This window comes from Nerophis ophidion, linkage group LG21 (genome assembly GCF_033978795.1).
Source record: "Nerophis ophidion isolate RoL-2023_Sa linkage group LG21, RoL_Noph_v1.0, whole genome shotgun sequence".
Taxonomy (NCBI): Eukaryota; Metazoa; Chordata; class Actinopteri; order Syngnathiformes; family Syngnathidae; genus Nerophis; species Nerophis ophidion.
Window position 1 is genome coordinate 19045185 of NC_084631.1, and position 24794 is coordinate 19069978.

Genomic DNA, 24794 nt, shown 5'->3' on the forward strand with positions numbered 1-24794 from the left:
TAAACCACCAATAAAGCCTGTATGATTGAATGGCCAGACGGAAGCCATTTCTTGGTAAAGAGTTTGCCAAAATGCAACTGAAAGACTTTCAGACCATGGGAAACACATTTCTCTGGTCTGAGGAGACCAAAATTGAACTCTTTTGCGTGAATGCCAGGCACCGCTCATCGCCAGGCCAATACCATCCCTGCAGTGAAGGACAGTGATGGCAGCATCATGCTGTGGGGATAGTTTTCAGCGGCAGGAACTGGGAAACTCGTCAGGATAGAGGGAAAGATAAATGCAGAAATGTACAGACACATCCTGGATGAAACTAAATGCTTCCCATTCAATCTGATGGTGCTTGAGAGGTGTTACGAAAAAGAGGAATGGGTAAACCTGTCCAAAGATAGGTGAGCCAAGCTTGTGGCATCGTATTCAAAAATACTTGAGGCTGTAATTGCTGCCAAAGGTGCATCAACAACGTATTGAGCAAAGGGTCTAAATACTTATGTACATGTTTTTTATTTTTAATAAATTTGCCCCAAAAAATTGTATTAGTTTTTTTCGGTCAATATGGGGTGTTCAACATAAATCAAACTATATATATAAATCAATATTGGATTAAAACAAACTATTTGTTGATATATAAATCGCACGTCAGCAGCCAAGAGCTTTTGTAACCTGTAACTTCCATCTATCCTTTTTCAATTTTTTATTATAATATATTACTAGAATCGCGTTGAGTCGAAAATAGGTTCTGAATTGAGTTGTTACCCAAAGGATTGGAATTAAATTGATTTGCAAGGTGCCCAAAAAGTCCCACCTCTACTATATACTCCTGTGGTCAGATGAGGCCATAATTAAGCCTGTTGGCGCTAACTTGCTGTTTTTGGAGGGCAGACTAAATGCTGTGTGACCCTAGAACACCATCTCTACTGTCAAACATGGAGGTTGAACATTTAGGTTTGTAGAACCCTGAAGGTGGAATGTGAATCGTACATCTAGCATAGCAATGACCAGAAGAAGCACATTGAGATCATGAATTGGATTAACCGTTCATCAGGCGTTAATCCCATTAAAATATATGGAGTGAACTTTGAGGTTTCAAGGGAAATCCTCAAAACCTTTAGGATTTGACAAGTAATTGTAAGTACGCAAGGGAGTACCTCCTGCCAGAATGAGTGAATCCCTGTTGACAGACAAAAAGAAACATCTGACCTCTGTACCGAGCAACCAAGTTTTGCCATAAAATACTAAGTGATGTTTTGCTTGAAAATTACATACCATACTTATTTTACTTATTCAAATACAAAAATAATGTGTAAACTTTTGTTTTCTGGATATATTTGATTTGCCTCTCTGGTTAAATAAACCTACTATCAACATTATAGATTGTTTGTAAGAAGGTTAATTTAAATCATATGTAGGGAAACAAGTACTTAGTTACTTTTTCTAATTAGTAGTTTATCTATTTTTTGGGGTAAAAAACGTATTCTTGGCATAACTGCAAAGATGTTTAAAGATAAAATCTTAATAGAAGTAATTATTCTAACACACTTTTTTCAGGACCGTTCCCTTAACCAGAATGCCTCATCAGGCTCCGGACATCCCGGCCACACACAGCATCACCCTGCAGCAGGTGGCCCGACCCCTCCTCCGCAGCCTGGACTTCTGGTCCATGGGGTGCCGGCAGATGATGAGGATGAGACATGGCGTCAGCGCAGGAAACAATCTTCCACCGAGATCTCTGCTGCAGTAGAGCGAGCCCGTCGACGTCGTGAGGAAGAAGAACGGCGAATGGAGGAGGAGAGGCGTGCTGCGTGTGCGGAAAAGTTGAAAAAGCTGGATGAGAAGCAGCAGCAGCAACAAAGCAGCAACGCAGGAGGAAGTGGGAACAATAAAACACCCAGCCTTGATGGAAATTCTACGACTGCCACAACTGGCAGCATTAGTCCATCCTTGTCAGCTTCTGCATCTTCCCCAAACATCAGCCAGCCCCCATCGCCATGTGTTGACCCTGAAGAGCCTCCTGCACTAGCTGTGCAGCCGGGAACAGGTCTTGGAGTTAGTGACAGACAGCGAGCGAACAGCAACAGTAGCTACGATTCCAACTCTGGTAGGTAACCATACCACAGTAATGACTGTGATTGTCAATTAGGAATGGGCAATACGGCATAAAAATCCATGCTGCGATACACATTGCTTCTTGCGATGAACCATTTATATCATGTGTTCTTTAGCATATAAAGTATACTACAGCCAATTCAACAGGTTACATAGGCCCTATGTTACCAATAAGCTCGGAAACACTATTTCATCATTTAACAGCATGTTACCTTCTTGATAAAGTATCTTAATATTCACCCTTTTTATTATTTCATTATAAACGTCACAACAGTGCTGTGGGTTAAAGAGATGAAAATCTAAATATTTCTAGCAGACAATTGATAAAACAAGGATGTATGTTTGACTTTGGATTTATGGATAAGATATCAAGCAAAAATGGTGTGTAATGTGCTTCACTCAAGTAGTCTTAATTTTAATTCAAACACTGCAAAAATTAAATATTAAAATGAAAAACTGTCTTATTTCCAGTCAGCTGGTCTTAAATTTAGGGTCTATAAATGTACAGCCATGAACATACTGTAATGTCATTCAGTCTTAGTAATTTCAAAATAAGACCATATGGTCAAATGTCTTTTTTCTCTTGGGTATTTATGATTCTTCTTTAACCAAGTAATGTTTTAGCCGATGACTTGATTAATCAAAGGAATTTTCAGTTGAATACTGGTTTACTAAACTATTTGATCGCTGCAGCTCTAATAACAGAATTACTACTGTAAAGACTTGCTTGTGTTTTAATGTTAATGTATAACATTCCAGTCTTTGTGAATGACCATGTGCCTTTAATGCAGCCTGTTGCTTTCAATTTTGCATGACGCAGCTAGATTGGGTCATCAATACGCATTATCGATTCACGATAGAGCAATATAAATATGATTTTTATTGTAGACTAAATTTAAATTTCCTATTCTTTCTGTGAATATTTTGTATTTTGGCTTCTTTGGTTGTATTATGCTTTTTAATGTTCATCTTATTTTTGGTTCAGATGCGCAACATTGTCCTCAGCCAGCTGTGTCACAGCCACAGCCGCCCACGTTGGATATACCTTCGCCAGTAGACAAAGAAGAGACAGTCTGCACTCCTCACAATCGATCTGGAAGTGGAGGTGAAAGAGGGGCTGAACCAGTGAAGATTGATAATATCGGTGGCGGGTCAGGCCGTCAAGTAATTGGCCCTACGGGCCCAGGTTACTCCAAGTACCAGAAGTCCCTGCCACCTCGTTTTCAGAGGCAGCAGCAGGTTTGCATGTTTTTTTTTAATTTTGTAATATGCACATTAAATGATGGGTGACTCAATTGGGTGTTATTGATTCAATAAGCTCTTCAATTGGTTTGATACGATCAAAGCATATTTTTATTCAGTCTGTGGTTTGTACATCGAAATATTGTACAATGAATAATCAAAGTTCCACGGTATAGTATTTTTTGATGCTTAAAATATGTTAAGATGATCCTCATGCACAGCCTAGACAGTATTGCTTGATTTACAAGTAGCCTTCTGTAATGACACATCCATGTTTGTAACATATTTTTTCTCTATGCTGATTAGGAGCAGCTACTGAAGCAGCAGCAACAGTGGCAACAGCAGCACAGTCAGACATCCCAAAGCCAGATCTCCCCCCAACCCCAAGCATCGCAGGGTCCTTCTCCAGTTTCAACTCCCCAGCCAGGGCCTGGACCTAAGCAGGCTGGACCACTTTATCAACCCAGCAGTTTAGTTCGGCCAATGCCGATGAATTTTGACCCACGCTGGATGATAATGCCCTATATGGACCCACGCATGATACAGGGTCGTCCACCGCCTATGGACTTCTATTCGGCTGGCATGCATCCATCAGGTAAGAGAATGTCCGTAGTTTTAAAACGCATTATCCAGATACGTTGTTTTAAAGAATCCTCTCTCCAAGGGCTTATTGGGCGTGAGCGGTCTGACTCAGGTGGATCTGGTTCAGACCCCTTTGACCGGCAACAGCAGCACCCAGGGCACCCTCACCGTGGTACTCCCCCAATTGATCCCAAGTTGTCCTGGGGCACCGAGGTATTCCCTGGTGGAGGGGAAGCTTGTGGGTTAAATTCTCCTCTGAGGCAGAGGCAGACATCAGAGGAAGAGGATGTGACCAAAGGGGCTAGGTATGAAAACTTGTACTAAGTAGTTCATGTCGCAATTGACAGTGATGTAATGTTTATTTTTCATTGATTTAGGGGTGACACTCCTCCACATCGCATTCGAGAGGGTGGATTGGGACCCATCAAGCAACCTAACACAAGTTCTGGGCCATCAAACCAGACACCACCTCCTGTTAGTGCAGCGGGAAGCAGCCACCACCCTCATCATTACATGAGTGGTCAGGGCAACTATAACAACTTTTCTGACCAAGGTTCAAGGATGCCATCACATCAGCAACCGCAGCAGAGAGCTGGTGAAAGGGGAGCCCACTCCCATGGCTTTACCCATCAGGATGAAGTCCCAGGGCGTGGATCTCAGTCAGGCCAGTTATGGGGGACCCCACACTCTCATTATGACCGTAATGGTCGTGCAGACCACTCGGCTGTAGATGGTAACTCTCATCAACACCACCATCACAATCACCACCCTCAGCAGCCTCACTACAATGTCCAACACCATAAAGCTGAGAACAGCCATGACAGGATAAATGAGAGCCTTCCAAAGAAGACCAACACTTCTCCCCCACTCCAACAATCTTCCCTTTCCTCTTCATGCTCCTCCTCTTCCTCTTCTGCTTCTACAAGAGAAGATGGTGGGGCAAAGGCCACTTTGCATCATCATCATCATTCTCACAGAGAAGGCGAAGCTGGTGTTGGGCAAAACCTTAGTGGTAGTACTGGCAATGGCAGCCATGCAAAACATGAAAAAACTGGCTCTTCATATGCTCCACATGGTGCCATGACCGCGAGCCCACCTCCCGCTCAACACGGCAGTCTTTCTCAGCCGCAACATCATTCCCATCCGAGGTCAAACCACAGGGGAATGCGGGACCACAAAACGGAGACACATTGGGGTCCTCGCCCTGGCAGCACCAATACAGGAGGGCCGTCCTCTCACGGCAGGAGGGGGGGCAGCAATGCAGGAGGTGGGAACAATTCTCGGGGTGGCGATGACTCCTCTAATGCTCCAGTGGAGCACAAGGCCAACAGTCAGACAGGAGGCAGCAATCCCAACAAACGGGCTGGTCCAATCAAGAAGCCAGTGATGAAAGAGACAAAAAAAGAGGGGGGAGAAGGTGATGGAGGAGAAAAGGTAAGCCAAGGATTTGGTAAAGCTAAAGAGAAGGATGGTGGCCAATCCACGTCAATAAAGCAAGATGCCTCCACCGCCCGTAGCACATCAGCTCAATCAGGTAAAGAAGAGCTTGCTATCACAATAAAACCAAGAAATGGAGGAAAAGAAAGGCCCCCTGCTGGAGGAGGAGGTGGGTCAGGTAGAGGGCCCAAAGAGGCAGATACCACTTCTTCAGGATTTTCAGGGTCCTCGTCCAGAAGGGACAGAGACCGTTCTTTTGAGAGAAGAGCTACCAATTCCCACAATCATGGCCTCTCCAACAAAGCCACCAGAGGTAGTCGGGGGCGAGGTGGAGAGTTTTACGGCCGCGGTCGTGGTTTTCGGGGTACCTACACAGCCAGTGCGGCACCTACTGGCAGCAACCGTGGAAGGATGGGTGGCAGGAGTGGCAGAGACTATCGCACACCAGGCGCTGGAAGCCACCATCACGATTCAAAGGGCGAGGGCCCTGGTGGTAGACATGGTCAAGATAGGTCCCAGCACAACCCAGCCAGAGCCAGGAATCGAAGTGAAACACGCAGTGAAGGCTCAGAGTATGAAGAAATCCCTAAGAGGAGAAGGGAGAGAGGCTCTGAGACGGGCAGCGATAGTGGGACAAGTGATCATGGTCATTTGGAAAAGGACAAAAACCAGAAAGCCAATACAAAGAATGGCTTAGGTAACACCAACACTAGCAGTGGCAATATTTCATCTGCGCCAAGAGGTTCACATGCTCGGGTTTTCACCCCGAGGGGTGTGCCATCAAGGAGGGGAAGAGGAGGTAGTAGCGGCGGAGGAAATATCTACAGGAATAGTGGCAATGTTGGTGGAACACCTGGAGGACATAGGATTGCACCAGGGTCAGCCTCTCATGTTGGCTCCTCAAGGCAGCCAAACTCAGCACGGAGGCAGCAAGCCCTGACACAAACCTTGGGGCACAAGGACTTGGGCAGGGGGGGGCTTAGTTTGGTGAAGAAAGATAAGAATGCGGATGGTAATCAAACTCAAAGTCATGTATCAAATCCTCCGCCACCATCTTTGTCCACAAATATAACTCCTACCACTCAAAAGTCCACCGACAATGGTGCTGTTTTGACCCAGCAAGCTTCAGCCAAGTCTGCTTCTATCCCGGGGGTGCCAAATTCAGTGCATCCTCCTCCTAACCGTGGGTTCCCGCAAAGTGGGTTTGAGCGACCCAAACGCCGCCGCCACGCGCGTTCCCAACATCAGCAGGACAAGCCACCTCGCTTTCGGAGACTGAAGGAGCGAGAAAATGCTGCACGAATAAATGGTGGAGTGGGGGTAATCGGGGGTGGACGGCCTGCCTCTCCTTCCTTAAACTCAGTTCAGGACAGTAACGGAACCACTGTCACTCCTACGCTTATTAGTAATACCCAGAATGCCAACCACAACACTTCGCTTCCAAGCACCAACAATAATAATGCTGGTGGCCACCTCAGCAATGCAAACAACCACCACCATCACCACTTCAGCCAGGGAAGCACCGGACCGACACACCCACTGCACCACCACAGCCACGGAGCAAAGTCCCCGGACTTTACTAATCAGAACTCAGACCAGGCGAACGAGGAGTGGGAGACTGCGTCCGAGAGCAGCGACTTCACTGAGTTTCGAGACAAGGAGGGTGGAGGGAAGTCTTATTCCTCTCACCATCACCACCCCATGGGGAAGGGACTAGGTGGAGGAGGAGGAGGTGTGGTCGAGCGAGAGATGGGAGGAAAGGAGCCCCAAGCTAACAAAAGAAGCTTTTCAAGCCAGCGACCTGGCATGGAGAGGCAAAACCGGAGGGTTAATGTCGGAGGAGCTGGAGGGGGAGGAAGAGGCCCCCGAGGGCCATCTGGCGGCGGCGGCTCTAGTGGGACTGGAAACGGAGGTGGAAATCGTGGAGAAAAGCGGGGCAACTGGCCCTCCCCGAAGAATAGAAAGTGATAGAATATTTCAAAACATTTCAGATAAACTGCACTCACTTTAAACCCAACTCTTCCATTTTTAAACCTGTTTTGATTTTTTTCATTGATTTATTAATTCATGTTCGCATCCCTAAACATATTAGTGCATTGTACAGTAACGGTATTCCACGTTCACGTTAGCAGACCCCGCCCACCCATCAATCAGTTATCCACTCGTCTTTTTTGTGTTCATTTCTCCCTTTTGACCTGCTTTGCCCTGAGTTGTGCCCTCCTCGCCTCCCAAAATCTCACCGAAGCCAGTTGACACATAACAAGCCAGTTTTAAAAAGAGTTCAAATACAAGCACAAAAGTTTGCGTCTTCAAACATGGATGTGAAATGATTGTCGAAAGTAATTGGCAGAACTTAGAAATTGGGCAAACTTTTATATTCATGTACGTGTGTATATTTCTACCACATTTTGGCCTTTAGGTGGTGACTAGTAGTCTTGGTAGTTCGGCGCTACTTCTGTCACAGAGGAAAGGTGCAGCTCCTTCTTAACAAAAACAGTACCAATATACCATAGCACTCATTTTGCTTTTTATGGGAGTTTCAGTGTGTCGGCGTGTGTGTGTGTGTGCGTGCGAGTGAGTATGTTGTAACAGATGATAAAACAGCCCTCAGTTACATTTATTGTTTTGGTTCCGTGCAAGCAAGTTTGTGATAAATGTCATGTGACCCATGTACAATGTTCCATGTCACCTCATCACTAGTTTGTCTTTTATATATTATGTATACATATATATATATAAATGTTCTGCTGCTTGTGTATATGCTGGTTCCCCCTACCACACACACACACTTTCAGCCTGCTTTGACATTTAATTTGGAGTCATTTTTATAAAATAAAGGCTTTTTCAGTCACGCCGTAGCGTCCGTTACCTGTCGAGGTTCTGCACTCTGCAAAAAAAAAAAAAAACTCTTTCCTTTACCCAACTTCATTAATAACAGTTCTTTCATCAAAAATGTCATTTTTTTAAAAACTAATGGAAAAAAAACACCCATTTCGTTCTGTCTGAGGGAAAATGGAAAAAAAGATTTGTCAGTTGTTTTATGGGTAATTATGTTGTTATAAGCACTCCTCGTAGTAGAACAACAAACTTGGTTGCTGTATTTATGTTTTGGGGTTTAGTTTTCTTGTTTGTTTGTTTTTTCATTTAGTTGAGCAAGTTACATGTCACGCAACGAGGGCAGGTACTCTGTCTGGGCCCAGAGTACAAAGATAGGCCGAGTATTCCAACTCCTCTGCTGTTGTGCATGCGTACGCTGCACCCCTGTGCTATTATTGGACTTCTCGCACCAAGAGAGACTACCAGGAGCTCCTTTATCTGAGGAAGGATTTTTCAAAAATGCGCGTTCTCTCAGGATGGCAGCCAAGAAGCTTTTGAATTCAGGATTACGCTGACAAGTTGACAAAATATCACATCAACAAGAATTCACCAATCAGGAAAAAGGCTTGTAAAGTAGTCTCACACTATAAGACAAACTTGAAGAGCTTGAACCCTGAGACCACAAAGCGAACTAAATACTCCTCTGCATCAATCCACTGCTGTAAGTTGGGGTTTTGTTTGTTTACTGACAGTAACGGTTGGAAGACGACTTTCTGGGATGTTGCGAGTAGGGCATTTAGTGATGTGTGTTCGTGTGTGTGCGTGCGACTGTGATGTGTTGGGTATGTGTGTTTTTCTCTGCTATCTGTTGTAAACCTCGGAAGGACTAGTGGGTGACAAGAATGGCAAGCACTTGATTGAGGCAATGTTATCAATTATACTGTTTTGTTATTTTAAAAATTACATAAGCAGTGGAGAGACTCACTGTTAGTATGGTTAACGTACAATTAACAAGCAGGTGATGCTTTATATTTTCACTAGAACTTTCTTCAAGCATGAATACACAGCCATGTGTGCAGCTTGCCTTGCCTGTCACTGGTTTCTGCATTGGTAGCTGTATTATTAACACTGGCTCAAAGAGTCCTCCATCCCTCCTTAACTCCTGATATTGATGTGTGCATTATTTATGTACCCATGCTAAAAGAAAAAAAGTAGTATATTAAAAAAGTTACTCGGGAGATTGTACTGTTTCCAGCATTACTGAGGTACCTGGAGTGGTCCATTCTGTATTTTAGCATTTATGGTTTTATTAATAGAACCGTAATATACGCACATGTATGTATATTGGTATGTATCTTAAGTTTTGTCTATCCCCCAACTTACATTCCCACAAATAAATGTTGCCATTTTTAGTTCAAGGGAGCAATGTACGCGCAGAGAAGTGTCTTATTATAATAAAGTTATACAGAAAAAGGCAAAATTAAATAAACTACTTTTGATTGAATGGAACATTGAGTGGTGTCTTACTCTCTAATACTACTACAGAGCCCCGGTTTGCGTTGTTATATAACATTTTACTGCAAACTTATTCTTAGCCCCTTCCAGCTCTGTTATTGATTAGAATATCATGGCCAATTTCTCCATATATTCATACTGTACCCAGTGATGCGCCACGTTAGGTTTGGGCTGTTTATTTGTAAACTGAGATCGTATTCCAGCCGTTCATGTGTCAGGAAAATAAGCAATTGTATGTTTTATCAAATTTATTTTGCACAAAATCAGTAACAAAATTGTAATAGGGTGCGGAAATTATAATTCTGCTCAGGGGCCCTGATTTAACCAGGGACTAAATCAGGGGTTTCAAACTCATTTTAGCCCAGAGGCCAGATGGAGGAAAATGTATTCCCAAGTGGGCCGGAATGGTAAAATTATGACATGATAACTTAAAAATAAGGACAACTCCAGGTTGATTACTTTGTTTTACTTGGGCCAAAAATAGAACAAGCACATTATGAAAACATACAAATCAAAAATAGTCCTTCAAGTTTGATGAAAATTCTGAGGAAATTGGTGCAGTTTCAAAAACACAACTTGGTCTCAGTGTATCTACAAAGCCAGGATTAAACTCTTAAATCACAGGCTTTCTGGGATTGAACAAAAAAAAACATCTAAACTCTCCTAGGTATCAAATACATCCATCCAATGTCTCTCGCTTATTCCCTTCGGGGTCGCGGGGGGCACTGGAGCCTATCTCAGCTACAATCAGGCTGAAGGCGGCGTACACTGGACAAGTCGCCATCTCATCGCAGGGCTGGTATCAAATACAGTATAATAAAAACGTTTGTCATGTCCACGTATCAATCCAGTGCTAACTCAACAAACGGAGGTGAAAAAAACTATTCAAAAGGGATAAATTTGCTTTTCTCGTGTTTGACAGAGACATTTTGGGGCAACTATGGTGCCAAATAACGAGGATTTCGAAGAAGAAGACAAAACGGCAGGTTTTAAGTTTCATGTGGGTCGAGGAGGAGGAGCCACAGTCAATCAATCAATGTTTATTTCTATAGCCCTAAATCACAAGTGTCTCAAAGTGCTGCACAAGCCACAACGACATCCTCGGTTCAGAACTCATATAAGGGCAAGGAAAAACTCAAAACCCAGTGGGTCTAACATTACTGTGTACCGTTTGCTTGCCAAACAGAATTGCTATTCTGACATCCAGTGGGCACATTTAGAACAGCAGTTTCTTTCGTTAAAAAAAAACAGCTCATTTTAATACTCTGCGAACACATCACAAGGGCCGGCTAAAACCTGTTTGCAGGCCGTAAGTTTGACACCACTGGGCTAAATGAACTAGTGTTGTTGGGTTCACGGGTTTTTCAAAGTAATTTAGAATATTTCTGTGAAAACTTAAGTTAGGAATAGATCAGAATCTAAAACCCACCCATCTTTTCAACACAGCAGGTGGCATTTTACTACTGCACGACACTTGACTTTGACTTGTAGTATTTCAGGAAAAAAAAGGCACGAAAGCGACCCAATCTCGTCCTTACATTATGCACAGATGCCTAACTACTGTCTATATATGAATAGTAATAACACACAATTTTACGTAACGTGTGCACATTTTCAGAACAGCGGTATTCCCCCATTCGAGTTCATGTCGACCCTGCATCTGCGCATGTGTATGAATCCAAGGAATGCGAAAATGTAAAAGTCGCACGGCAGGATCATCCACGTGAGTACAATTATTACACCAAACATATTTTTTTATTTTAATATAAACGTGTGATTTATTTAGTTGTTTCTTTGTTGGGAAATCAAAAGCACTTACGTGTGGATTAAATGACAAAAAAAATATATATAGCGGTATTTACTGAAACAAATGTTTATTTAAAAAGCACCCATATAGTTGTGAATTTTTGAGGGGAATTATATTTATATAGCGCTTTTTTCTAGTGACTCAAAGCATTTTTACATAGTGAAACCCAATATCTCAGGTACATTTAAAGCAGTGTGGGTGGCAGGTGGGTGAAGTGCCTTGCCCAAGGACACCACAGCAGTGACTAGAATGGCGGAGGCAGGGATCGAGATCGAACCTGGAACCCTCAAGTTGCTGCCACGGCCACTCTACCAACCTGACCTGAATAGCATTCTCTGGTTAGTTTAGTTTCATCTAATGGCCAATACTATTCTAGTATCAATATTTTTAGTTCATTCAGCCATTTCTAGGCTTGTAAATGCTTCCTTTAGACCAAAAATACATAGAGTATACTTTTTCAGCATTTAATAATAGATTTTTTTATTAGCCAATTATTTTGACATTATTTTAAACTTGTACATTGCTCAATTCAACAACAAAAAACTAACACAATTAAAAATCTGGCCCACCAGTATATTTCACGTGGCCCACGAGAGCCTGGAAATAATATGCGTTAATAAAATGCTTAATCTTTTCTTACTAAATATATTTGTTCTTACCCTTTTGACATGAAAAATCATGTACTGCATGCAATTGCATATATTTTTAAAGTCAATATTGTCACAATCAAAATATAATATTATCCATCCATCCATCCACTTTCTACCGCGTGTCCCTTTTGGGGACGCTGGAGCCTATCTCAGCTGCATTCGGGCGGAAGGCGGCGTACACCCTGGACAAGTCGCCACCTCATCGCAGGGCCAACACCGATAGACAGACAACGTTCACACTCACATTCACACACTAGGGACCATTTAGTGTTGCCAATCAACCCCGGGTGCATGTTTTTAGAGGTGGGAGGAAGCCAGAGTACCATGTATTCCAAAAATATTTTTCTTAAAATAAAATGTGGTGCTGAATTTCCCCCAGGGATCAGTAAAGTACTTTCTATTCTATTCTATTCTATTCTAAAAATAAATACTGTACTTAAATATCTGCTTGACTTATGATTTCATAAGTTTCATAAGCTTTCATTTTTCATAACATGGTCACTACTGCCTAGTTTCTCTTGTTATATTTTTATTTTACTGTTATATTTTTATTCCCATTGTTACTTTTTATTTTTATTCTTTATGTAATATTTTTCTATTTTTTTTCCATTTGTACCCCCATTATTTACTTTTTAAATTGATCTCAGCTCCGTACACTGCTGCTGGAATTTTAATTTTCCTGAAGTATCTATCCATCTATCCATCTATCTATCTATCTATCTATCTATCTATCTATCTATCTATCTTCAATACAAATTGTCAATCAAATTGTACACTGTAAAATTGACATTAGATTTTATTTTATGGTTAAATTCTGCCGACTGAGGTTTTTTTTTACCATAAAATAAACTTAAAACATTAAAACATAAAAAACAAAGAAAAAAAAACATTAAAACAAGATTTTACGGTTCAAAAAAAGGGCAGCTATGTTGCTTGAATTTTACTGCTAAAAACGGTGGTATTGTTTTTCCATTCCATTATGTGGGCCTTATGTGGGCTCTGTACCGCGGATGTCGTTGTGGCTTGTGCAGCCCTTTGAGACACTTGTGATTTAGGGCTATATAAATAAACATTGATTGATTGATTCTTCCATTTAATACATTTCTTTTACTGTAAAATTCTGGTGGCAGAGCTGCCAGTTTTTAAAGTAAAATTTAGATATTTTTTGCAGCATATGTATTGTGAATGTATTTTACAAATATATACATGTATTCATATATTACTCATTGTCCTCTGAGGGCAACCATAACTGTGATGTGGCCCTCAATGAAAACGAGTTTGACACCCCTTGATTAATGGGTGTTTGCTTCCATTTAGTGTCTATTGGAGGTACTCGCACAGGAGTTTTGATTACTGCTCCGGTTTGGATTTTACGCGCCTACAAAGAACCCCTGTGCAAAGTTACCTAAAAAATGCCATTTTTGCCTCTTTGAGTTGTAATTTGACCCCTTTAAAATGCTTCAAAGTGCAAGTTAAAGCTCTACTATGCAAAGCAAAAGCCATTTATCAACAACATCCAGAAACGCTGATCTGTAATTTGACCCCCTAAACTTCAACATAATGTATCTGCACATAATTGTGTGCATATGTGTAGAGTAACAGAGATTACTGTACAGAGATGTACGTAACAAAAAATACGCCATAGCGACATGTAATATCGGGCACGTCTGTTTTGTACTTCCTGTAAAGGCTACAGAATAATTAAATTCAATATAAATATTAGGTCAATGTATACAATGCTTGGAGCAGATATTTTTTGGAATTGTTCATTGAATGTTTTGCTCTAAAAAATGTATAAAGGATTTTTCTGTAATTAAACAAAATATTTTCATATTGAAATGAATATATTTAAATTGTTGAAAGTTGCAGTTTGTACTGAAAAATATTTGAAATAAATTCTACCCTTGTATAAATTTGGTTCACTGCAGTGTAATCATTGTTTTTCATTTGTGACGCGGTACAATATACTGTAACATACTGCATACTTGCATATGTAATGGTTCATGGTAGTCTAATAGATACAGACATTGTCAATGTTTGGATCGACCCACTCATTACGCGAGGTGAACCGTACCAAAGTGCACATCAAGAATTATTTTTTTACATTTTAGATCCAGATTACACTTAATCTATGGCTGAGTGATATTACCTTGTATTAATATCTCGATATTTTTAGGCCATGTCACGATACACGATTTATACCTCCATATTTGGCCTTAGCCTTGAATGAACACTTGATGCATATAATCACACCAGTATCATGATTCTATGTGTCAACATTAAAACTTTCTTGTTTATACTTCATTAATATAATTATTTTAAACTTTCATGCAGAGATAGAAATCACAACTAAGTCAATTTACCAAAACTATATTTACTAAATAGTTATTAAGCAGTGGCACAAACATTCTTGTCATTTCCAAAACAGAAAGTGCAAGTTTGTCAGAGACATTTTAAAACAAGCTATGAGTGCACTTTTGTGAATGATGTCACTAAGATGACTATCAAAACAGCACTAAATTAAAATCCATCCATCCATCCATCATCTTCCACTTATCCGAGGTCGGGTCGCGGGGGCAGCAGCCTAAGCAGCCTATCTCCAGCCACTTCGTCTAGCTCTTCCCGGGGGATCCCGAGGCGTTCCCAGGCCAGCCGGGAGACATAGTCTTCCCAACGTGTCCTGGGTCTTCCCCGTGGCCTCCTACCAGCTGGACGTGCCCTAAACACCTCCCTAGGGAGGCGTTCGGGTGGCATCCTGACCAGATGCCCGAACCACCTCATCTGGCTCCTCTCGATGTGGAGGAGCAGCGGCTTTACTTTGAGTTCCTCCCGGATGGCAGAGCTTCTCACCCTATCTCTAAGGGAGAGCCCCGCCACACGGCGGAGGAAACTCCTTTTGGCCGCTTGTACCCGTGATCTTATCCTTTCAGTCATGACCCAAAGCTCATGACCATTGGTGAGGATGGGAACGTAGATCGACCGGTAAATTGAGAGCTTTGCCTTCCGGCTCAGCTCCTTCTTCACCACAACGGATCGATACAATGTCCGCATTACTGAAGACGCCGCACCGATCCGCCTGTCGATCTCACGATCCACTCTTCCCCCACTCGTGAACAAGACTCCTAGGTACTTGAACTCCTCCACTTGGGGCAGGGTCTCCTCCCCAACCCGGAGATGGCACTCCACCCTTTTACGGGCGAGAACCATGGACTCGGACTTGGAGGTGCTGATTCTCATTCCGGTCGCTTCACACTCAGCTGCAAACCGATCCAGTGAGAGCTGAAGATCCCGGTCAGATGAAGCCATCAGGACCACATCATCTGCAAAAAGCAGAGACCTAATCCCGTGGCCACCAAACCGGAACCCCTCAACGCCTTGGCTGCGCCGAGAAATTCTGTCCATAAAAGTTATGAACAGAATCGGTGACAAAGGACAGCCTTGGCGGAGTCCAATCCTCACTGGAAATGTGTCCGACTTACTGCCGGCAATGCGGACCAAGCTCTGACACTGATCATACAGGGAGCGGACTGCCACAATAAGACAGTCCGGTACCCCATACTCTCTGAGCACTCCCCACAGGACTTCCCGAGGGACACGGTCGAATGCCTTCTCCAAGTCCACAAAGCACATGTAGACTGGTTGGGCAAACTCCCATGCACCCTCAAAAACCCTGCCGAGAGTACAGAGCTGGTCCACAGTTCCACGACCAGGACGAAAACCACACTGTTCCTCCTGAATCCGAGGTTCAACTATCCGGCGAAGCCTCCTCTCCAGTACACCTGAATAAACCTTACCGGGAAGGCTGAGGAGTGTGATCCCACGATAGTTGGAACACACCCTCCGGTCCCCCTTCTTAAAGAGAGGGACCACCACCCCGGTCTGCCAATCCAGAGGTACCGCCCCCGATGTCCACGCGATGCTGCAGAGTCTTGTCAAACAAGACAGCCCCACAGCATCCAGAGCCTTAAGGAACTCCGGGCGGATCTCGTCCACCCCCGGGGCCTTGCCGCCGAGGAGCTTTTTAACTACCTCAGCGACCTCAGCCTGAGAAATAGGAGAGTCCACTACAGATTCCCCAGGCACCGCTTCCTCAAAGGAAGACGTGTTTGTGGGATTGAGGAGGTCTTCGAAGTATTCCCTCCACCGATCCACAACATCCGCAGTCGAAGTCAGCAGAACACCATCCGCACCATACACGGTGTTGATAGCGCACTGCTTCCCCTTCCTGAGGCGGCGTATGGTGGTCCAGAATCGCTTCGAATCCGTATATAAGTCGTTTTCCATGGCTTCCCCGAACTCTTCCCATGTCCGAGTTTTTGCCTCCGCGACCGCTAAAGCTGCACACCGCTTGGCCCGTCGGTACCCGTCCACTGCCTCCGGAGTCCTATGAGCCAAAAGAACCCGATAGGACTCCTTCTTCAGCTTGACGGCATCCCTCACTGCTGGTGTCCACCAACGGGTTCTGGGATTACCGCCACGACAGGCACCAACAACCTTGTGGCCACAGCTCCAATCAGCCGCCTCGACAATAGAGGTTCGGAACATGGTCCACTCGGACTCAATATCCCGCACCTCCCTCGTGACATGTTCAAAGTTCTCCCGGAGGTGTGAATTGAAACTCTCTCTGACAGGAGACTCTGCCAGACGTTCCCAGCAGACCCTCACAATGCGTTTGGGCCTGCCAGGTCTGTCAACTCACCACCAGGTGGTGATCGGTAGAAAGCTCTTCACCCGAGTGTCCAAAACATAAGGCCCCAAATCCGATGACACAACTACAAAGTCGATCATGGAACTGCGGCCTAGGGTGTCCTGGTGCCAAGTGCACATATGGACACCCTTATGTTTGAACATGGTGTTCGTTATGGACAATCCGTGACGAGCACAAAAGTCCAATAACAAAACACCACTCGGGTTTAGATCCGGGCGACCATTCTTCCCAATCACGCCTCTCCAGGTTTCACTGTCGTTGCCAACATGAGCGTTGAAGTCTCCCAGTAGGACAAGGGAATCACCCGGGGGAGCGCTTTCCAGTACTCCCTCGAGCGTTCCCAAAAAGGGTGGGTATTCTGAACTGCTGTTTGGTGTGTAAGCACAAACAACAGTCAGGACCCGTCCCCCCACCCGAAGGCGAAGGGAAGCTACCCTCTCGTCCACTGGGTTGAACTCAAACGTGCAGGCTTTGAGCCGGGGGGAAACGAGAATTGCCACACCAGCCCGTCGCCTCTCACTGCCGGCAACGCCAGAGTGGAAGAGGGTCCAATCCCTCTCGAGAGAACTGGTTCCAGAGCCCTTGCTATGCGTCGAGGTGAGTCCGACTATATCCAGCCGGAACTTCTCTACCTCGCGGACTAGCTCAGGCTCCTTCCCCCCCAGTGAGGTGACGTTCCACGTCCCAAGAGCTAGCTTCTGTAGCCGAGGATCGGACCGCCAAGTGTCCTGCCTTCGGCTTCCGCCCAGCTCACAATGCATCTCTATGGCCCCTCCTATGAGTGGTGAGCCCATTGGAGGGATGACCCACGTTGCCTCTTCGGGCTGTGCCAGGCCGGGCCCCATGGGGACAGGCCCGGCCACCAGGCGCTCGCCATCGTGCCCCAACTCCGGGCCTGGCTCCAGAGCGGGGCCCCGGTGACCCGCGTCCGGGCGAGGGAAGTCTGAGTTCATTTTGTTGTAATTCCATAGAAGTCTTTGAGCTGCTCTTTGTCTGATCACTCACCTAGGACCTGTTTGTCTTGGGAGACCCTACCAGGGGGCATGAAAGCCCCCCAGACAACATAGCTCCTAGGATCATGGGGACACGCAAACTCCTCTACCACGGTAAGGTAGCAGCTCAGAGAGGAGACTAAATTAAAATGCACTTTTAAACATAACGCCACTACAATAGTTTAAACGAATAAAGTGCACTTTTGTGTATGATGTCACACAACATATTTCCATAAATGTCAAATAAAAATTAGCTGCATTATGGGAAATCAAAAAGTGTATGTCTTTCGCTATGTGGTAGGTTCCTGCGGACGTTATCTCCTGTTGACAATTTTTTTCATACGGTGTTGATCTGGAAATAGTTACTTCTGCATTTTGTTGGTGTGGCACCGAACGGAGATGTTGACATGCGGAGTTTCAAGCACGCCTTATTCTCTAGCGAGTGACTTTTCAAAGGATGCTACATTAGCACTGGTGCTACTTTTTGTAGCAACGTTTTTGCCGCATAATTGTTCAAAACATTCCCACTTGAAACCAAACCACCGCGAGACGATGGACCCCTTTCTGTTTTTCTTGGGAATTAATTCTTCCTTCATTTGTTACCAGATTCGCACCTTCCCTTTCTCGTATTACCACTCGCAACGCACCGTTAGCATCACAGCTAACGTTACCATGTCGCTACCTCTCTGCTGCGCGGGAGCGTGTGACTTTGCACACGTGACATATGTAAGAAGGTGCGCTTCTTTTAAGTCTCTGTGAGAAAGAGAGACAAGAAAGAGGTGGAAACGCATGCAGTGTAATGCCCGCAGCTAAAGGCAACTGTGTGAGAACGTATACTCAAATATCACGATATAGTCATTTTATATATATATATATATATATATATATATATATATATATATATATATATATATATATATATATTGCCCAGCCCTAACTTAATCCAAAAAACACAAGCGTGACACAATGCATTATTTCCAAAACAAAATTCTTCCAAAACCTCCCAAAATTTGATCAAAGTACCAAACAATTTTTTTCCTAGGTGTGATTGAAAAAGCTCAGGCAAGTTTTTTTTTGTTTGTTTTTTTTTTTTTTTACTTTATAAACCTTTATTTATACTATGCAACACTTACATATAATCAACGACAAGTTGAGTTTATACCAAAAATTTCTATTTTGGTTTCATCTGACCACATGACATTCTCCCAATCCTCTGCTATAATCATCCATGTATCCATTTTAGAACTTTTTGGTATAAACTCAACTCGTCGTGTTTGGAAGAAAAAGAATACTGAGTTGCATCCCAAGAACACCACACCTATTGTGAAGCATGGGGGTGGAAACATCATGCTTTGGGGCTGTTTTTCTGCTAAGGGGACAGGACGATTGATCCGTGTTAAGGAAAGAATGAATGGGGCCATGTATCGTGAGATTTTGAGCCAAAACCTCCTTCCATCAGTGAGAGCTTCGAATGGTTGACCAAATACTTATTTTCCACCATAATTTAGAAATAAACTCTTTAAAATTCCTACAATGTGAATTCCTGGATTTTTTTTTCACATTCTGTCTCTCACATGATGAAAATTACAGACCTCTGTCATCATTTTAAGTGGGAGAACTTGCACAATCGGTGGCTGACTAAATACTTTTTTGCCCCACTGTATATATACATATAAACATGTATATGTATATGTATATGTATATGTATATGTATATCCATCCATCCATCCATTTTCTGCCGCTTATTCCCGTTCGGGGTTGCGGGGGGCGCTGGCGCCTATCTCAGCTACAATCGGGCGGAAGGCGGGGTACACCCTGGACAAGTCGCCACCTCATCGCAGGGCCAACACAGATAGACAGACAACATTCACACTCACATTCACACACTAGGGCCGATTTAGTGTTGCCAATCAACCTATCCCCAGGTGCATGTCTTTGGAAGTGGGAGGAAGCCGGAGTACCCAGAGGGAACCCACGCATATATATATATATATATATATATATATATATATATATATATATATATATATATATATATATATATACATATATATATACATGCCGCCGCTAGGTGACATCATACGCAAATACGGTGTTAGCTTTCACTGCTATGCTGATGACACCCAACTCTACATGCCCCTAAAGCTGACCAACACGCCGGATTGTAGTCAGCTGGAGGCGTGTCTTAATGAAATTAAACAATGGATGTCCGCTAACTTTTTGCAACTCAACGCCAAAAAAACGGAAATGCTGATTATCGGTCCTGCTAGACACCGAACTCTATTTAATAATACAACTCTAACATTTGACAACCAAACAATTAAACAAGGCGACACGGTAAAGAATCTGGGTATTATCTTTGACCCAACTCTCTCCTTTGAGGCACACATTAAAAGCGTTACTAAAACGGCCTTCTTTCATCTCCGTAATATCGCTAAAATTCGCTCCATTTTGTCCACTAAAGACGCTGAGATCATTATCCATGCGTTTGTTACGTCTCGCCTCGACTACTGTAACGTATTATTTTCGGGTCTCCCCATGTCTAGCATTAAAAGATTACAGTTGGTACAAAATGCGGCTGCTAGACTTTTGACAAGAACAAGAAAGTTTGATCACATTACGCCTGTACTGGCTCACCTGCACTGGCTTCCTGTGCACTTAAGATGTGACTTTAAGGTTTTACTACTTACGTATAAAATACTACACGGTCTAGCTCCATCCTATCTTGCCGATTGTATTGTGCCCTCCCGGTAACAGTTCGAGATGCCACCTCAGTAGAAGCATTTAAGTCTCACCTTAAAACTCATTTGTATACTCTAGCCTTTAAATAGACTCCCTTTTTAGACGAGTTGATCTGCCGTTTCTTTTCTTTTTCTTCTATGTCCCACTCTCTCTTGTGGAGGACATATATATATATATATATATATATATATATATATATATATATATATATATATATATATATATATATATATATATATATATATATATATATATATATATATATATATACATATATATATATATATATATATATACATATATATATATATATATATATATACATATATACATATATATATATATATGTATATATATATATATATATATATATATATATATATATGTCTTGATTGGATTATCCGGAGAATAGTGCTCGATACCGTGGTAGAGCGCAATATGTAGGTGTGGGAAAAAATCACAAGACTACTTCATCTCTACAGATCTGTTTCATGAGGGGTTCCCTCAATCATCAGGAGATTTTAATGGAAGCATTCACATACAATGGTTTATATAGAGCACAGAGTGGGTGGGTAAAAGCAGGCGTAGGGTGTGGTGATTGGCTCATGTGTTACCTAGGAGGTGTTTCCGCCTGTGGCGGCATGTTGAAATGATTTCACTGCGCTTGTTGAGGGATGATAGCTCTGGATGATATATAATAAACAGTTTCTCTTTTAAGCACAAGTTGCATCTTTTATTACCACTGTTGTAAGGTGTGCTGGATGCAAGAATTTGCCATGTTATTGAATATTCAACATTATTGTCTTTGAGGTTCCAAATGTGTTTGCTGAGTTCGGTAGAATTCTGCAAAGTCTGGTTTCTAAAGGAGGCGTTGTGATTATTCCATCTTGTTTTGAACGCTCCTTCGGTTAATCCTACGTACGTGTCGGATGTGTTAATGTCCTTGCGTATTACCTTTGCTTGGTAAACGACTGATGTCTGTAAGCACCTTCCGTTGAGAGGGCAATCAGGTTTCTTGCGACAGTTACATTCATTATTGGTTTCAGAGTCGTTTAGTCTGGGGGTAGGCAGTCCTTTTGCAATTGCTTTGTTGTGGTTTGAAATGATTTGTTGCATGTTATTCATACAGCTGTAGCTCAATTTAATGTTGTTCTTGTTGAATATTTTTCTTAGGGTGTTGCCTTTGGGGAAGTGTTTGTCGATCAGAGTGAGGAACTTGCGGCCGATGTTGGTTGAGACGTCTTTGCTGAATGGCGGATTGTACCAGATGATGTTGTTTCGTTTTCTGCTCTTTTTTGGTTGGTTTCCTGGGGTGGGTTCATAGGTGAGGGTGAAGTTGTATCCGCTTTCATCAAGTGCTTTCTGGTACGGGGGGGTTGCTTGGTCGAATTCAGCTTTGCTGGATGACAGCATCGATAGCCTTTTATTAATTCCGGTAGGTATTCTTTTCGTGGTGGTGGGTGGGTGGTTGCTGTCGTGGTGCACGTATTGGAGTGTTGTGTTGGGTTTCGTAAATGGTTGGTAGCTGTTATTTCTCAGGTTGAAAGTGACGTCGAGGAAGTTGACGGTTTGCTTGTTGGCTTCAATCGTGATCCGTAGGCCGTTTTCTTTGAAGATTTGGCATATGCGCTTCTTGGTGTTCTCGCTGCTCCTTGGCGAGGCGCGGCACACTGCCAGTCCATCATCACGGTAAATACCAAGGTTCAGGTTGAGGCTAGCAAGCTGGGAGAGGAGGAAACTCCCAACAAGTTCGCACGTTTCTGCTCCGTCAAAACTCCCCATAGTAACGTCAAATGTTGAATTGTTCTTTTTTTGCCATGGTGTACTGTTGTGGATGAGTATGGAGTTCTTTGCGTGGATGATGATGTTTCTTTCGTTGCCTGTGATTGAGGCATTAAGGAATTAAAGGACTTTGAGAACGACATGCTCAAAATGATACAATCAGTCAAATTTAAGCCAGCCCGCAACCCATTCCTCACCAAGCTGAAAAATGACACGGAGCGCATCAAGAAAGTAAGCAACCTCATCATAGCCGCCGATAAAACCAGAAACTTCTACAGAATGGACATACCAGAACATAACTCTTTACTGGACAAAAGCATCACCAAATCATACAAAAAAGCGCAACCCAACACTTTACAGAACATCCACCTGGAAAACAAGCGGATCGCAACCGAACTGGACATTGAGGACAGGGGGGACGCCACAGCCAACAAAGAAGCCTTCATCACACTGAAGGACCACAAACCCAACTTCGCAAATAACCCAACATGCCAACTAATAAACCCAACTAAATCCGAAATAGGAAAAATCAGCAAAATAATCCTGGACAGAATCAACGCAAAAATCAAGGACAAAACACCACTCAACCAATGGAGAAATACAGCAGCAGTAATCAAATGGTTCAACAACATCCAAGACAAACAACAACACAACTTTATCTCCTTCGACATCGAAGAATTTTACCCTTCCATCACGCAAGACCTACTGACCCAAGCACTAAACTTCGCCTCGGACTACGACTCAATCACAGGCAACGAAAGAAACATCATCATCCACGCAAAGAACTCCATACTCATCCACAACAGTACACCATGGCAAAAAAAGAACAATTCAACATTTGACGTTACTATGGGGAGTTTTGACGGAGCAGAAACGTGCGAACTTGTTGGGAGTTTCCTCCTCTCCCAGCTTGCTAGCCTCAACCTGAACCTTGGTATTTACCGTGATGATGGACTGGCAGTGTGCCGCGCCTCGCCAAGGAGCAGCGAGAACACCAAGAAGCGCATATGCCAAATCTTCAAAGAAAACGGCCTACGGATCACGATTGAAGCCAACAAGCAAACCGTCAACTTCCTCGACGTCACTTTCAACCTGAGAAATAACAGCTACCAACCATTTACGAAACCCAACACAACACTCCAATACGTGCACCACGACAGCAACCACCCACCCACCACCACGAAAAGAATACCTACCGGAATTAATAAAAGGCTATCGATGCTGTCATCCAGCAAAGCTGAATCCGACCAAGCAACCCCCCCGTACCAGAAAGCACTTGATGAAAGCGGATACAACTTCACCCTCACCTATGAACCCACCCCAGGAAACCAACCAAAAAAGAGCAGAAAACGAAACAACATCATCTGGTACAATCCGCCATTCAGCAAAGACGTCTCAACCAACATCGGCCGCAAGTTCCTCACTCTGATCGACAAACACTTCCCCAAAGGCAACACCCTAAGAAAAATATTCAACAAGAACAACATTAAATTGAGCTACACCTGTATGAATAACATGCAACAAATCATTTCAAACCACAACAAAGCAATTGCAAAAGGACTGCCTACCCCCAGACTAAACGACTCTGAAACCAATAATGAATGTAACTGTCGCAAGAAACCTGATTGCCCTCTCAACGGAAGGTGCTTACAGACATCAGTCGTTTACCAAGCAAAGGTAATACGCAAGGACATTAACACATCCGACACGTACGTAGGATTAACCGAAGGAGCGTTCAAAACAAGATGGAATAATCACAACGCCTCCTTTAGAAACCAGACTTTGCAGAATTCTACCGAACTCAGCAAACACATTTGGAACCTCAAAGACAATAATGTTGAATATTCAATAACATGGCAAATTCTTGCATCCAGCACACCTTACAACAGTGGTAATAAAAGATGCAACTTGTGCTTAAAAGAGAAACTGTTTATTATATATCATCCAGAGCTATCATCCCTCAACAAGCGCAGTGAAATCATTTCAACATGCCGCCACAGGCGGAAACACCTCCTAGGTAACACATGAGCCAATCACCACACCCTACGCCTGCTTTTACCCACCCACTCTGTGCTCTATATAAACCATTGTATGTGAATGCTTCCATTAAAATCTCCTGATGATTGAGGGAACCCCTCATGAAACAGATCTGTAGAGATGAAGTAGTCTTGTGATTTTTTCACACACCTACATATATATATATATATATATGTGTGTGTGTGTGTGTGTGTGTGTGTGTAACAAAATGTAAAGCCATAGGCTCACACAATTTCCGTAAATAAAGCTCAGGTATGTCGTCATAATATTTGACATCATGTTTACGACATCAGACAGACATCAACACACATGACATCACCCCCCCAGAGACCTGCTGACAACAAGGTGCAGTACTCCAACTCACCGTCGTGGAGCAG

General features: G+C 43.2%; 1 protein-coding gene across 1 annotated transcript in view; it reads left to right on the forward strand.

Annotated features, from left to right (window-relative positions):
• prrc2a (proline-rich coiled-coil 2A) overlaps window positions 1-9693 on the forward strand; it is a 37257-nt gene extending 27564 nt beyond the window's left edge. The window contains exons 12-16 of the mRNA XM_061882091.1: window positions 1549-2098; window positions 3092-3345; window positions 3655-3943; window positions 4013-4235; window positions 4308-9693. Of these exons, the coding sequence (XP_061738075.1) occupies window positions 1549-2098; window positions 3092-3345; window positions 3655-3943; window positions 4013-4235; window positions 4308-7335 (4344 nt within the window). The 3' untranslated portion in view covers window positions 7336-9693. The remainder of the gene's footprint in view (window positions 1-1548; window positions 2099-3091; window positions 3346-3654; window positions 3944-4012; window positions 4236-4307) is intronic.
• The last annotated feature ends 15101 nt before the right edge of the window (window positions 9694-24794 follow it).